This window comes from Protopterus annectens, chromosome 8.part0 (assembly GCF_019279795.1).
Source record: "Protopterus annectens isolate FY-2018-M chromosome 8.part0, PAN1.0, whole genome shotgun sequence".
Taxonomy (NCBI): Eukaryota; Metazoa; Chordata; order Ceratodontiformes; family Protopteridae; genus Protopterus; species Protopterus annectens.
Window position 1 is genome coordinate 475,181,749 of NC_056741.1, and position 15,694 is coordinate 475,197,442.

General features: G+C 42.9%; 1 protein-coding gene across 1 annotated transcript in view; it reads left to right on the plus strand.

The window, feature by feature from the left end:
* LOC122808889 (protein bicaudal D homolog 2-like) overlaps window positions 1-15,694 on the plus strand; it is a gene marked incomplete in the record, with an annotated part of 766,930 nt that overhangs the window by 260,967 nt on the left and 490,269 nt on the right. Inside the window, 1 exon segment of the mRNA XM_044080002.1 lies at window positions 10,318-11,268. Within this exon segment, the coding sequence (XP_043935937.1) occupies window positions 10,318-11,268 (951 nt within the window).

Below are 15,694 nucleotides of genomic sequence, written 5' to 3' on the forward strand. Positions count from 1 at the left end.
TCTGTGATTTCGAGAAAGGCTTTCGGACATACTTCATTAATGCCCCTGCAATGGTTCACTCTCTTTGAACCCAAAGTTAGCCGCATTAACCAGGAGTCAACAGGATGGCAAAACTCTCCGCAGTAGGAATCTGCTTTACCACTGCAGAGGTTCATCTCATTAATGAGAAGAGAGGGAAAACGATGTGGTTCTAAAAGTCACAGAGCTGTCACGATTCTCCTGGTGGTAGACCACCTTGTGGCAGAGGTGGAGGTAATCCAAACGGATGTCACACTAGTGGCAGATGCAGACCACATAATCGGGGCTTCCATGGTCCTTTTTTAATAAGCCTTTCAGTGCCTCTAAATGGTTGCCCAACTGCTGCACTCTGGATGCAGGTGGAGGGGGGGGTGCTTGTCTTTGCACATTGACATTACCACATATTCATGGTCGCTAAAGATAATGTTCAGAGGCTATTCATTTCCGTTTTCCCTTCTCCCTCATGAGAAGGAGGAATGTTCCTGATGTTTCAACCAGATAATGGGAAAGCAGCAGTAGTAGAACTTTCAAAATTGCTTGAAAAATGTAATTTGAAAAGCCCCCCCACCAGTTAAAATCCAGAGTCTATTAAAGGTTTTTAGTGCCAAAAAAGACAGGGGACCTCGGAGTCTTTCTGGAACTCAGTCACCTCAATCAGTTTGTGAAACAAAATTCCAGATTGTTGCGATTCAGTCCATATTGCCTTTATTGAAGAAGGATGATTGGATGTACTCTGAAGATATTCAGGATGCTTAGAGGCACTCCAGGAGATTCCTCTGTTTGTTTCTGGTTGGGATCCAGGCACCATCAGTTCAGAGCACTACCTTTTGGTCTCCCCACAGCCCCCAGGGTGTTTACCAAGATTAATGGCAATGGTGACAGCACACATGTGTCTGCTAGGGATCCATGTTTTCCACCATCTTCGGGATTGGCTTCTAACTTTTACACCTAACCATCAGTCGCTTCACCATCTGGATCTTATGTACCAACTGTAGGATTTAGGGATAACAGTAAATCTTTGCAAGTGCCATCTGACACCAACATAAATACAATTTTTAGGATGCCACCTAAATGGCCTACAGATATCCAGCCTTCTCAATACTGGGATTTTATTGTTGTCTAACTGCCATGTGGGTGCTTTCATCATCCTTCCCCTCCAGCAAGATTAATCTTGCTCCTCTTGGGTCTAATGGCATCCACAGTATTGTTTCCAATGGCCAGGTTCCACATGAGAGTATTCCAGTGGACTCTAGTAGTATAGTGGTCTCAGAATATGCACCCATTACATGCAGAGATTTAACTCACTCTGATCTGCAGAGGACACATTTCCAGGTAGGGTATGTCCCTGTCAGTATTTGAGGGATGTGTCCAGGTCAGTAATTAATGGATGCCAGTCCCACATGGACTTTCCATGAGTGACATTAACCACTTGTGCTTTTTTTCTTGGGGGATGCATTTCAAAGGAAGGATGGTCCTAGGTACATGGTCACCCACAGAGGTCAATTTTCATATCATTATCTTTGAGATGAGGGTGGTCCTCCCAGAATTGCAGGCATTCCAGGGTCTTCTCCCAAAGGGTGTATTCTCCATACAGATGGGCAAGTATGACAGTAGTGTGGTACATCAACAAACTGGGAGAAACCCTCCCTGTTTACTGTATTGATAGGCCACGAAAGTTCAGTAGTGGGAGATGTCTTTACACTGCTTTCTGATAGCAGTGTACATCCCGGGATCATCCAATATTTTAGCTGCTTGATGGACATGATATAATGCCTCGGACGTGGTCCCTCAATATAATAGTGGTGACATTGATTTTCAGTCACTGGGGCCAACCTTGCTTTGACCTTTTTGCCTCCTACCTCGTCAACAAATGCAGCAGCTACTTTGTTCTGATCCATTTACAGGCTCAATCACTGAGGATGCTCTGGTCCACAATTTGCTTTCCTGCAATCAATCTCCTCCAGAGTACCTCTAATGAAAACGTTCATCCAGAAAGGAAGACAGTGCAAGGCCAGGATGATTCTCATTGCCCCCTTCTGGCCCCAACAAACATGCTTACCTTTCCAAATGGCATTCAGTAGTGCATCCCCCATGGATTTTTTAATCATTATCCAGATCTTCTAACTTACTAATCCATATTGCCTCTGCCATATCAGAAGTCCTTGAAACTAACAGTGTGGTTTCTCCAGTTTTGACCATAGTCAGAGATGCCAGGCTTTCCACTTCAATGGTCAAGATTATGTCTGCTTCTCAGAAGTCAGCCACAAAAGATGTATCATAGGAAGTGGAAGGAGTTTTCTATCTGGGTTGTTTCCAAGGGACTGGACTCTTTTTTTTTTTTTTTTTTTTTCCCCCGCACCCAATCTTTCTGTTTTAGAATTTTTATCAGAACCCTTTGACAAAGGCTTCAGTTATTCCACCATCCAAGATGTTCTTCGTGTTTCACTGTTGCAGTCATCACACTTGGGTTATCTTCCTGCAGGTAGCCCTCAAGTCGGCCCGAATACCAGAGTCTTGGGATTTCTGTGTCTGATACTATTACCTCTTCCATGACGTCAGGTCATCAGGGGTATAAAACATGCAGCCAATGCCATTACACCAGCTTTTCTTGCAGAGCGGAGCCCGAAGCAGAAGCAGTTTGCAAGTGCCGGTTGGCTGCAACCTTAAATTTTTGTTATTCGAATTTCAAACCTGAAGTCTTCTAAAGCCAAGTACACTAAGTACCCTGTTGAGGATCCTTTTTTTCTTGCTTTAACCAATGTCCGAAAAAGTTAACAATTGTCTTGCCAGTGGAAAGCAAATACGTCACAGAGATTTTCATTCTTACTGCGTCACCTGTTTAGGCCCAGACCACCACGTTCCTCGCTGTCTGTTTTGTACCCTGTTCAATACCCGAACTATTTGTAGTCGGGCTATCTTTGTCGCTAAATTATTTTGCTCTCGTTCTCCGTATTCTGCAATGGCTTCGATAAGCCATCTGACTACCAATCTTCTGAAAAAATGTAAGGATAAAGACAAGACAGACTGCATAGGTCCAAAACTGCCAACGACGCTTCCGTTAAGCTAGTCATCAGTCTGCTGGTACTCGGTGAGGTGCTTTCGCAGCCCCTGAAACCCGCTTCTACAGACTTGCAGGCCTCTACTGAGACCCATTCGGAGTCCGGTATGCCACCAGGTGCTTCTTCATCTTTGGAACCTGCGGATGTCTCTAGATGTCTCTACCTTGGATGGGTCTGGAGCGGTTGTGCAGGCACTGGCTTTTGAGGGTGTATTCTGACCTTCCGATGTTCATATTAAACCGACAGCTTCGTTTTTGACTAAAACTACAGAGTTTCTCAAGGCCAGGGTTCGCACTATGCCTAGAAAACAGATGACCAAAGTGCATGTTCAAGCTCCCATGCCACAGAAACAAATACTTCAAATGGATGAAGACCTTATTACTCTAGTGGAAGCCAGCCTTCCCCTGCTAAAAGACAGAGTAGAATTTCCTTCTGATTCTACACACCCTGAGTCCGATGACTCTGATCCCTCTGATTACCAGGACATACCCTTATCCATTTATGAGGATTCAGATACAGAGGATTCCATTCTCTCTGCCTCTCCTCCAGAGGACTTTTCTTTTGGTGAAACTTTACATACCTTAAGAGAGCATTTCTGCTGGGAATGCCAGAACTACCCACAGTCAGAGAATCAGGGAATTTTTAGACTTGCCTCAGCACAGGCCTATAGCTATACCTCCTGTTCTGGATATTGTAGATGTCTTCATGGAATCAAGTCTTACCCCTGATACTTTAGCTCCAGCTCCTAGTAAGCCTGACGGGTACTACAGAGTACCTGCCTCTCTCAAATTTATCTTTAAAAATCCTACTGCAGATCCAGAGACAATTTCCCAGGGACCTAAAGGTGTTAAGGCTACTATAGCCAAAAACCCTACCCCTTCGGACAGGGATTCTAGGGCTTTAAACAGATGGGGTAAGAAGGTATATACCTCTCCAACACTTGCTGTCAGAGCTATAAATTGCCAGTTTTACATGTTGAAGTACCAGCAGCATATTATGGAACTAATTAAGCAAAAAATGTTGTTGATTCCTGATTGTGCAGAAATTAAAGATTTAAAAGAGTTGATGCATTCTGCAAACCAAGTTAGTAAACATACTTTGCAGTGTGCTTTTGATGCCTTAGAAGCATCTTGCAGGGCTGCTGTCACTGGGTCTGTTCTGAGAATGCATGCTTGGCTGAAGGAACAAATCTTGCCAGACCATGTCAAAGCAAAATTACGAGATGCTCCATTAAATCAAGATTGTTTGGCACTAAAGCAGAAGTTGTTTTTAAAAAGATGGAGGAAAAAGCTAAATCTATGCAAACTGTTTAAGATTTCTTACAGGTACATTGGCCTTCAAAAACTGGTCCTTTCCAGTCCCTCCCAGGCCTTCTCAGTCCAAACCTAGGGGCAGCAGACCACAAAGACTACAGTCTCGGGGTGTGCACAGATCTAAACAATGGTGCTCCCACCTCAAACAGGGAGTGATAAGCCACCCTCTTATGGAAAAAGTTCACAATGACTTCTCTTGCATCCTTCCCAGCCATGCCCAAGTACTTGCACCCCTAGGAGGAAATCTCACCCTGCATGAAAAAAACTGGGAATACATTACCCAAGACTGTTTGGTCTTAAACATTGTATCCCAGGAATACAGATTCTACTTCCACTCGCTGCCAACCCCAAGCGGATTGCCAGACCTTCCCCCAAACCAGTGGGCAGAGGCTCAAAAGCAATTAATTTCTCTTCTCAGTATCGGGGCTATTCATCCTGTTCCAACAGAGCAAAGGGGACAGGGTTTCTACTCCAGACTGTTTCTGGTGCCCAGGAAAGAAAACTCTTGGTGCCCTATCCTGGGTCTGTCAATTCTCAACACCTTCCTGGTAATACCAAAGTTCAAAGTGCTTACACTCCAACAGCTGCTGCCTGTGTTAGCCAAGGACTCCTGGCTGGTCACCCTAGACTTGAAAGAAGCTTATCTGCACATCCCAGTAATGGAATCTTGCAGGGAAAGTATCTACGTTTCAAGGCAGGCTCTATGCACCATCAGTTCTCTGCACTTCCCTTTGGCTTATCTACTGCGCCCAGGGTATTCACAAAGTGCCTGGCCCCAGCCATTGCATACTGCAGGCAGAGAAGCATTCAAATTTATCCATACTTGGACGATTGCCTGATTCAGGTGGACAGTCAGGAATTGCTACTTCAGCACCTGACATTTGTAAAGAGACTCCTAATTTTTCTGGGGTATACCATCAACGAGAATAAATCGCATCTGGTACCCAGCCAAGATGTAGTATTCCTGGGAGCAAGCTTGAACACAACTTCCCAGATGGCATTCCTCACTCCAGAAAAGCAGGTTTATTTGACAAATTACTTAAAAATACTGGCCACCTAAACCCAACTGTCTGCAAGAAAAATACTACAAGCCCTAGAGTTTGTGGCCTCGTGCATTTTCCTAATTCCATATGCAAGACTGCATATGAGGAAACTTCAGTGGTACTTAAGACTCTGGTGTCAACGTTCTCAGGACCTGGAAACAAGTGATTCCAATCATTCCTTGCCTAAAGGCAGAGTTCCTTTGGTGGGAAGAGGCCTGCAACTGCAACAAGGGATTCCCTTTCACTCAACCCCCCGCCACCCAAGCCCTGACAACAGATTCATCAGACTATGCATGGGGGGCTCACGTGGCAGGCAAATGCATTCAAGGCAAATGGAGCCTAGGACTAATGCACCTGCATATCAATCAAAAAGAAATGTTAGCTGTACAGAATGCCCTGACAGCCTTCAAATACCTTATCCTTCCAGGACAACTCTTGATAAAAACAGACAGCACCACAGTCATGCTGTACATAAGCAAGGGGGAACTCATTCCTACCCACTCTGCTGGTTAGCCTTGGCTCTGTGGAACACAGCCTTGAACAACCAATGCACCTGCAAGCTTAATTCCTGCCAGGCAAACAAAATTCACTGGCAGACTTGAGCAGAAATCTGTTGGACCCACACAAGTGGAAACTGGAACCCAATTCATTCAAGCTTCTAATCCACAGGTGGGGACATCAGAGGTGGAACTGTTTGCTTCCCCCAGAACCATCAATTGAGCAAAGTTTGCACCAGAACTGCCCACAGCCAAGCATGGAAAATGGATGCTCTATGCTTTACATGGGAAAACCTCTCAATCTATGCCTTGCCCCCTCTGCCCCTCCTCTCAAAGATTCTAGTCAAGATCAAACAGGACAGTCCAAGGGCAATCCTTATTGCACCTGACTGGCCACGCCAGCACTGGTACCCACTTTTATGCAGTCTGACAACAGTGCCACCCTGGCACCTGCATCAGACCCTCTCTCTGCTGTCCCAGCAGGAGGGCCAGATTTTGCATCCTCAGCTGCAAACCCTGAACTTAGCAGCCTGGCTTATTCCCTGAATACATCACCAGCAGCCCTCATCATACATGTGCTGGATGTCATCCTTGAGGCCAGGAGGCCTAGTACTAGGAAGTCCTATACAAAAAGTGGTAAAGATACTGTTCTTGGAGCCAGTCTCCGGGAAAGGACACAGCTGTGCCCACCTTACCTCAAATCCTAGATTATCTAGCAGAGCTGCTCCACAAAGGCCTATCCTTCTCATCCATTAAGATTCATGCCTCTGCCATCTCACCTCATTACAATACTGAGCCACCACTCTTCTCTCACCCTCTGGTCAAACAGTTCCTGAGAAGAGCTAACAATTTAAGACACCCCCCCCCCCCCCCCCCGAGGAGAGCTCCCACTGCCTGGGACCTTAAATTTGTACTAGAGAAGCTCACGCTTCCCCCTTTTGATCCTGCTGCTACAGCAGAGTTAAAATTCCTCTTGGAAAACAGCCTTACTTCTAGCCATCACTTCAGCAAGAAGAGTGTCTAAATTACAGGCCCTTATGGCTGTGGAACCCTTCATTATCTTCCATGCGGACAGGGTTTCCCTCAGGACTAACCCATCATTTATGCCCAAGGTTGTATCCAGTGTGGCTTTAAACCAATCCATATATTTACCAACCTTTTTTCCTAATCCTCCGAATAAAGGAGAAAGGATCCTGCACTCCTTGGACGTGCACAGACAGCTTAGGTTCTACCTTGACAGGACTAAACCGTTCAGAAAATCTGACCAGCTGCGAGTCAGCTTTGCTGCAGGGGCAGAGGGCAAGGCCATTTCAAAGCAAACCATCTCTAAATGGATAGCACACTGCATCCATTTCTGCTACAAGCACCATGGAAAACCTACCCCACAGGGGATCAGAACCCATTCCACTAGGGCTACCTCAACCTCTACAGCATTTCTCAGCAGTGTCCCTACCAGGGGCATCCTAGAAGCTGCCCCTGGAGTTCAGTACACACCTTTACCTAGCATTACCACTTGCCTATTTTTTCTAAATCCAGAGCTGGACTTGCTACAGCAGTCTTACAAGGTCTGCTAGCCAGTCCTAATACTTCTTGACTGCCTCCACCCTCCCTCAGCTTTGGGAATCAACCCAAGTGTGATGACTGCAACAGTGAAACATGAAGAACATAGTACAGTTGTGTACACCTTACCATAAATGTAGATGTTAGTGTCTTCACTGTTGCAGTCCTGGTTTCCTTCCCTCCAGCCCCCTGACATTTCTATACTCTCTACCTATCCTTTTTTTGGCCATATCTTATGGCAGTGGTATTTACTTTTTACTGGAGGTGTTCCACATCATGTAATTGCTTCCTATTGTGGGGGCTCCTGACATATGGGGCAAGAAAACCTGATGTAATGGCATCGGCTGCATGTTTTATACCCCTGACGACCTGACGTCATGGAAGAGGTGACAGCATCCGACGCAGAAATTCCAAGACTCTGGTATTCAGGCCGACTGAGGGCTACCTGCAGGCGGATAACCCAAGTGTGATGACTGCAACAGTGAATACACTCAAACATCTACATTTATGGTTAAGTGTACACAACTGTACTTTCAAACCGCAGCTATTTTGAACTTCCACATTGGCCATAATGATTTTTCCATAGCTTCTCTAAAGATCTCTAAAGTTTTTTTGAGAGGAACTTTTATGACCACCCATCAGAGATCCAATTCCTCCATGGGAAACTGCCATTATGCTTCAAACTCTAACTCGGCACCCTTTTCAACCTGTGGCCTGTGTAGATTTTAAGTTCCTGACATGGAAAACTATTTTTCTAGTGGTGGTTACATCAGACAGGCAGATTTTGGAATTACAGGCTAATAAATGCAAGTCTTCATGTCTGGTGTTTCACATGAACAGTTTCTCTGTGAACTAATGCATCCTTTATTCCCAAGGTGGCATCTAAGCAAACCTAAATCAATCTGTAAACTTAGCAGTATTTTTCCCGGATATCAAAGACGAATACATGTTGCATATGTTAAATGTTCCTCAACTCAGATTTTACCTTCATAGAACTAAACAATTCAGGAAATCTGATCAGTTTATTGCCTTCTCAAAACAAAACTTAGTTAAAGCTGTCACTACAGTTGCTCTTTCTAGATGGGTGACAGACTGCATTTCTTTTGTAACAAAAACATTTTGACTGTTCAATCTAACCCTAAATTTCATTCCACTAGAGCAATATCTACTTCAGCAGCCTTTTCCAGAAGACTTCCCATTGATGACATTTGTGCTGCAGTGAATTGGTCCACAGTACATACGTAAGTGTACATAAACTGGGTATACAATATAGGTTGCATTCATTTGGTTCCACAATCCTTGGGAACATCCTTCCTTCCTTCCTTGATAATTCCAGATAGACAGCTTAGGAATCTGTCCATTGTAGACAAGATTGGACACAAGTTATGTACTTGCCATAACGATAGATCCATGTCTGATTTTTGTCCTGTTCAACCTCCCTCCCTCCCTCCTTCCTAAATCGACACATATGACTTTGGGACAAATGGGTGGTTACTGCTCAACTCTGTTAACAGTCCTCTTTCTGATTGCTGCCTTCTCTTCCCCTCTGTTGTCATTTGCAACTATTGTCATATTTATTCTATTGTAAACCATTTGTATTAAATGGAGGTAAGCTTGATTTTGAAATGTTAGGGTGGAGTACAGGGTATTATGGGTAGGGGAGGAGTCGGATCCCTGGATCTGAAGATGCTTCAAAGTCCATGCCAATGTCTAATCTGGTTGGATCCAACAATCCATATGTTGAACTGGAAGAAAATCAGCATCATGGATCTGTTGTATGGTAAGTACATAACTTTTTATTTACTGTTGCAGTACCAGTTCCCTTCCTCCAAACCTATCTGTGTGCTTTTCTCCCTTTGGATGGGGTGAGTATGCAGGTCACCCCCTCCACTGTACTTAGCAGGTTTACCCACTGTGAACATAAGCTGTATCCACACCAGCAGTTATGGTAAGGTCCTGTTTAGTCTCCCATTTGAGATGGGATATCCTTGGGTAACTTGTGCTTGGGTAACTTGTGCTGTGGTCACTAGAAACTTTGCTGGAACTTGCTTGGGGTATGAAATACTTGACATCACTGTCTGATGCCCCTTTAAACTGCCAATACCTTGATGTCTTCAGAGGAGTAGTCCATGGGATTAGGAGGGGAAAGATGAAAGCTCTGGTTTTCTGACCAGTCATCAGGCTCTTATAGGCAGGAATCCAAAGGGTCAATACTACAACAGTGAATACACTGTAAACTTTACAATTGTTAAACAATTGAACTTTATGGGAAGTACATAAATTTTGTTTATATTCAGTTTTGTGCTTTGATTTAATCATATTATAGGATGAATAATGCAACAATTTTACTTTACAAATAAGTTTTGATTGCATTAATTAACTGATATGAGTTGCAGTATGTTAATACATTAAGACTACATTAAAGTATCAGTGCTGTGGCCCCATCTTAGTGCCTCATACATGCTCACAACACTCTTATTGTATTGGTTCACTTTTATTCAGGTCCATGTTTAAATAAAAAATTTTTGTACTGATCTTTCTATTTTCTTGTAAATAGAACTTGCCTGTAGAAGGGGTAGAATCTTTCTCTGGTAAAATTGTGTTCTTCAAAGCATTGACTTCAGAACTCTTTAAAATTGTTGAAGTTGTTGTGTATAGCTGAACTGCAACAGTATTTGTTGGATATAAGCTACACCAGTATTTGAAGCTGGTATATATCAGTTTCTGTGCGCCTATTAATTTGACTTATTTCTTGTAAAATTATGCCAGTAGACTCTTAAAAAGACTGACCACTTGTATTGTAGACTAAATTATTTGTTTTTTGCAGGTTGAGCGTGAAAAGACTTCCCTCTTGAATAAAGTGCAAGAATTGCAACGACAGCTGGATAGTGCCATGGAAACTGTATTATCTCAGCAAGATAAAATGAACAAACTGTCTGAGGAACTACAGACTGTAAAACTCAAGGATTGTAAAGAGGTGGATTTTTTAGAGGTGACTGCTAATGAAATGCAGTTTTTAGATTCCAAGTATAGATCTGGTAGTGCTGAAGGTGTTCATTTAAAAAATGAAGGCAAGGAAGCAAGCATTACATGTACTGAACATGAAGTTTGCCAGCAAGAGCAAAGAAGGTGGGAAAGAGAGGCCAAAGAACTGCTGGAAAAAGTTAACCAGTGTATGCGATCTTCCAGATCTGATCAGGAGACTATTGCTAAACTTGAGAAAGAACTAAGGGCTGTAAAAAGAGCATATACTAATTCGCAGGGGAGTTTGAGCATGGCACAAGACCATCTTGTTTCTTTAAGTGAGGAACTGGCCACATTATATCATCATATTTGTATGTGTAACAATCTCACACCTAATCTTGTGATGCTAGATTATTACAAAGAAGGACGAGGATTTAGGGGACAGTTAAGAAAACGGAAGTCCTCTGATCTGTTTGGGAAACTTCTATTTAGTTCTGAACATAGTGTTTTAGAAAATAGTAGTGGTGACCTTTCACCTCTAAGCTGCCCATCTTCTCCAGGATCTGATTATGGGGACAGTAACAAAGAACCAATGAATATTAGTAATCTTACAGCTGTCATTCGAGATCAAATAAAACATTTACAAGAAGCAGTAGAGCTTTCAAGACAGTGTGGTATGACTCCAGGAAGAGCAGTGGATATGGAGCAGGACAAAGAAGCTCTTTTAGAGGAACTAATGAAATTAAAATCCTTGCTAAGCACCAAGAAAGAGCAAATTGCAACACTGAGAACTGTTTTAAAGGCAAATAAACAGGTGAGTATACAGTGCACCTCTCGTATGCATTTCAGCATGTTGAAGTGGTTCAAAAACTCTAGCCTTTTACTATTTCTAAGAAAATGTGAACTGAAGCAATTTAAAATGCTGGTGAGTGCAAAATGATATAGGTCACTGTTGCAATGTAATCTTTGTCTGTTACCATGGGCAGATGTTCATCCTTCTGATATGACTTCTAAAGTTTTTACAGATGTCTGTAGAGTGGTCTTGTACTCTTCTGCTAGCCCAAAATATTGGTCCAAAGTTTGTCTAAAATGAGGTCAGATTCCAGCCAGTTTCAGCTTTTTATCGAGAACTGAACAGGCAGTCCATCTGTCCTTCAGTCCCTTCCAAGTAACTCAGGAAATTATAATTTTTCAGTTTGAGAAAACTTGATTGATGGTATTGTGAAGCCATCTAATTTTTACAGATTTTTCATTGACTAATGCAGTAAATTTGTGTTTGCAAATTGTGACATGGCACCGTTGGAGAAGCTTACCAATAAGTTTGTTTGCTCAAAGCTGCAGTGAGTTTAGGCCTTCTGCCTTTGCTCTACTGTTTTCCAAATACCTGCTGAGAGACTACAAACTAAGTGCTTATTTTCAACTGTGTTCTGCACTTTCTGATTAACTGAAACAATATTTGCTGCATATCTGTTTAAAGCTGTGCAACTGTATTTTACTGCATTTTTTTTTAGATTGTCTGCTAATTGAATTCCTCTTACAACTGTAATGCTATTCATATGCTTGTTTTGTTTATTTCACTTGCTTGCTGCACTTGAAAAACACTGGTATAGACTAGGTTCAGGTTTTTGCTGAATCTAGTACTGTTTGCGACCTTTGAAGCTTGTAAAACAGTTATTTTTTTTTGTCTGGAGAGGCCCCCCTGTACCCTCATGGCAGGAAGGTGCAGTTTGACCTGATCTAGATAGAGTTACTGTTGCAGGGCTCTGTTTAGGGTGTTTGGATAATTTGAAATTTAACGGTTTCCTGCTTTTCTTTAAAAAGCCTGTGTTTGAACCGGATTATGCTCGTTTGCCCCCATTTACATGTTGCACAGCATCACACACTGCTGCACAGAGGGATTGCCGGTTACAGGCACCTGCTGTCTAGCCTTGCAAATATTACCTAAACCAGAGCTCTTAGCTCCTAAACTTAATACCTTCTCCTGTTGTATTCCTTCAACTGTTACAGCCAGACCAAAATTATTCTTAGGACCATGAACTGTCAGTTCATTTTGTCCTACCAGCTTGGTTGACATGGTTCTACTGAGGCATTATAGCAAATGTCATGTACACTGACCGCCCCTTACTTCTAAATCATTCCTGTGCCATTTGTGGGAGATGCACCTACATTATGATTCAGGAATCACAGCTCTTTCGTGTAATAGACAGCAATAACTGAGTGGGTTGTCAGCCCACCTACTACAACTCCTACTCATGACACAGCATACACATAGATGAGCATATTCAGAGGTGTACACAAAAAATCTACCTAAACACCAGAGAGCTCCAAAACACACACATAATAAACCAACCATAACACCTCAAAACACATTACACAGTGATACAAGCACAAGTGTCTCATCATTAAAACCCGTAAGGCAATGCACATTCATTCCAAATATCTTAGTCATAGGAAAGACTAGTGAGACGCACACACCCCCCACTTACCAGGTTGAACAATGTTGAGTCATGGTTGGCTGTATCAGGATTAGTCGGATCACACAGGCACTAAAGTCTCTCAACAACAAATACCGTTATGATTTGGTCATAGTACGTGTTGATGTGAATGACTTGAGACGTGCCTTCCTGGACTACATGAAGAGAGACATGAGTGAGCTCTGTTATGCGTCACAGGCAGGTATTTCCTTAGCTTTGAGCAGCATATTACCCAAGCCTAGGATGATACCACAATGTAAACAGAAAATCATTGACTTCAGTAATTGGCTTAGTTTTTGCTGTCATTCTAAGAGGATCCAGTTTTTGTCAGCCTGGGATGACATGATCGGAGGACCTCGATGCTTTGCCAGAGATGGTCTTCATCTGTCACCCGTGGGACTTTGGCTACTGGCAAAGGCAGTTTCCACCTCCATAGTGCCTTTTTTAGGGGATGTCACAAGGACAAACGTCCTGATCTATATGTATGTGTGTGTAGAAAATGCATTCACTGGAAGCAGTCCTCACCTTGGAAGATGCAGACATCTGTGCAGTCACGGAGAGCTTGTTCAATGCTGTGGAGTGCACCCAGCCATACTGGGTTAGACCTCCTGCCACACATTCAGACCACGAACAGAAGGCTTGAAAACTAAAGTAGGCAGTGTATCAATATTTATTAAAGATAAATGTACCTCCAGATTGACTAAATGGTATAATTCTCTGGAGATGCTTCAGGTGCAACTAACTGTGTTGGTAGGACACTTACTCAAGTCATTGCCAGATACAGGACCCCCTCCAGGAATTACTCTGCCTACTTAGATCTACTGGAATCCATCAAGATGCAATCAAACACCTTGGTTCTGGGTGATTTTAATGAAACATCCTTTGAGTAAGTTCTCGTGCCCAAACTCACTTATCCAAAGGTTCATAGTTTATTACTAAGCTAACTGCCCTTGCGAGCCATTTTAAGTCTTGCCAATTATCCCTTGTGAGACTCAAACCCTGCACTTTGGGTTTGTAAGGCAAACACCTTAGCAATTAAGCCACCCTCCCAATCCATGCTAATTAAAGGTGGTGCAGGGTTCAAGTTCATTTACTTCAGCACCCCAACTAGGGGCATTAACATCTTGGATCTATTGCTTACCAGTATGGGGGACCACTGCAGCACCCCCAGTATGAGGTCTTCCCTTGTCAGATCAGTCTCATTCGAAGTAACTATCACACCTGACCCCCTCAGCAGCAGCTAAACTAACTTTTTTCTTCTAAGGGATGGTATAAATACTCCCCCTTCAGATGGAACTGGCAACTATGCTGGGTCCTACACAAGCGCTTTTTATAAACACCTGTATAGTTGCATTGACGTGGTCATACCTGATGGGACCAAAACAAGTTCTTCAAGGAAGAGCAAAACCTGCCTTGTGGACAACTGCCACTAACAGGCTTTGCAATAACGGGAAGAAATTGTTGCCCAAAAGTAAGAGGGATTGTACCCTAAAACACTCCCTTCTCAGCTGAAACAAGCAAATAAGGCTTCTTGTGAGGTCCTCCAAAGCAAACTACAAATCCAAATTAGCTTCCTTAACTAAGGGCAGCCATAAGGTGTACTTCAGTTACATCTGTAACCTAAAAGGTAAGACCCAGATTTCCACCGAACTGGTAGTTAGGCTATCACATACATTGAGGTTGTGGACAGCAAACCCTGTTATTCAACAGGTTCTGTGCAAATGTCTGTCCCCACCTCACATACCCCATGACATTCCTTCCACCTGTCCCCCACCTTGTCTCTCTAGAGAGCAGGTTGCATATGCCTTCTGTAAGGCCCAAAACACAACATTTATAGGACCTGATAATATCCCAGGCTGCATCCTACATGGGCTCCAACAAGAACTAGCAACACCATCGAGTACTGCTTTCAGTTTGTCTAAGCACTGGCTTCATCCCAGCTGAATGGAAAATGGCTGCTGTTATCCCCTTGCACAAAGGTGGTGCTTCCACTGACCCCAGGAACTATAGACCTATTAACCCTAACTAGCCATATCTGCGAGTCATTATAGACATCAACAAAGATATAGGCACTCTCCAAACACTTGATCCTTATCTGTTTGAATTTGTTAAAGGGAGATCATGCCTATTACACCTAATGTAACAACAAATGACCATCCAAGGCTACCATGACCATAAAATAAATGTAGACAGATTTATTAAAACAAGGATAGGTGCTTTTGTGTTCACAAACACTTCATCAGATCCATAAAACTCTAAAACAAACCATCACATTGCTCATAAATCAGTGAACCAATAAAATCAATAGGAACGTTATGCATGTAACTTCCTCCTTCTTAGGGCAGTTCTAACGCATACATTTGCATTGACACCAGGAAATTTTTGAGCTTGTAGTCTAAGTATCCTTTTTAACTTTAGACTTTCCAAGTACGTGTTTGTTAACCCCCCCCCCCCGGGTTAACATTTGCATATTGTAACACCCTAAAAAAGAACATATGTTATGGATTGTCTAGTATATGCTTTGCTAGGGCATTCTTAACATTGTGTCTTGATATCATATAAATGCCTCAGGATCCTGTCTTTAAATTTCTGCACAGTTTTCCCTACATAGAAACTGGAACAATCTCTGCACGTAGCCAGAGACACCACATTTGGTGACTGATAGTCTGCATAGAACCTAGGCTTAAATATAAAGTCAAACACCGGATGATGAAACTGTTGCTCTTTAAGAACAGGGCAAGCTTTACTTCTGTGGCAATGGAAACT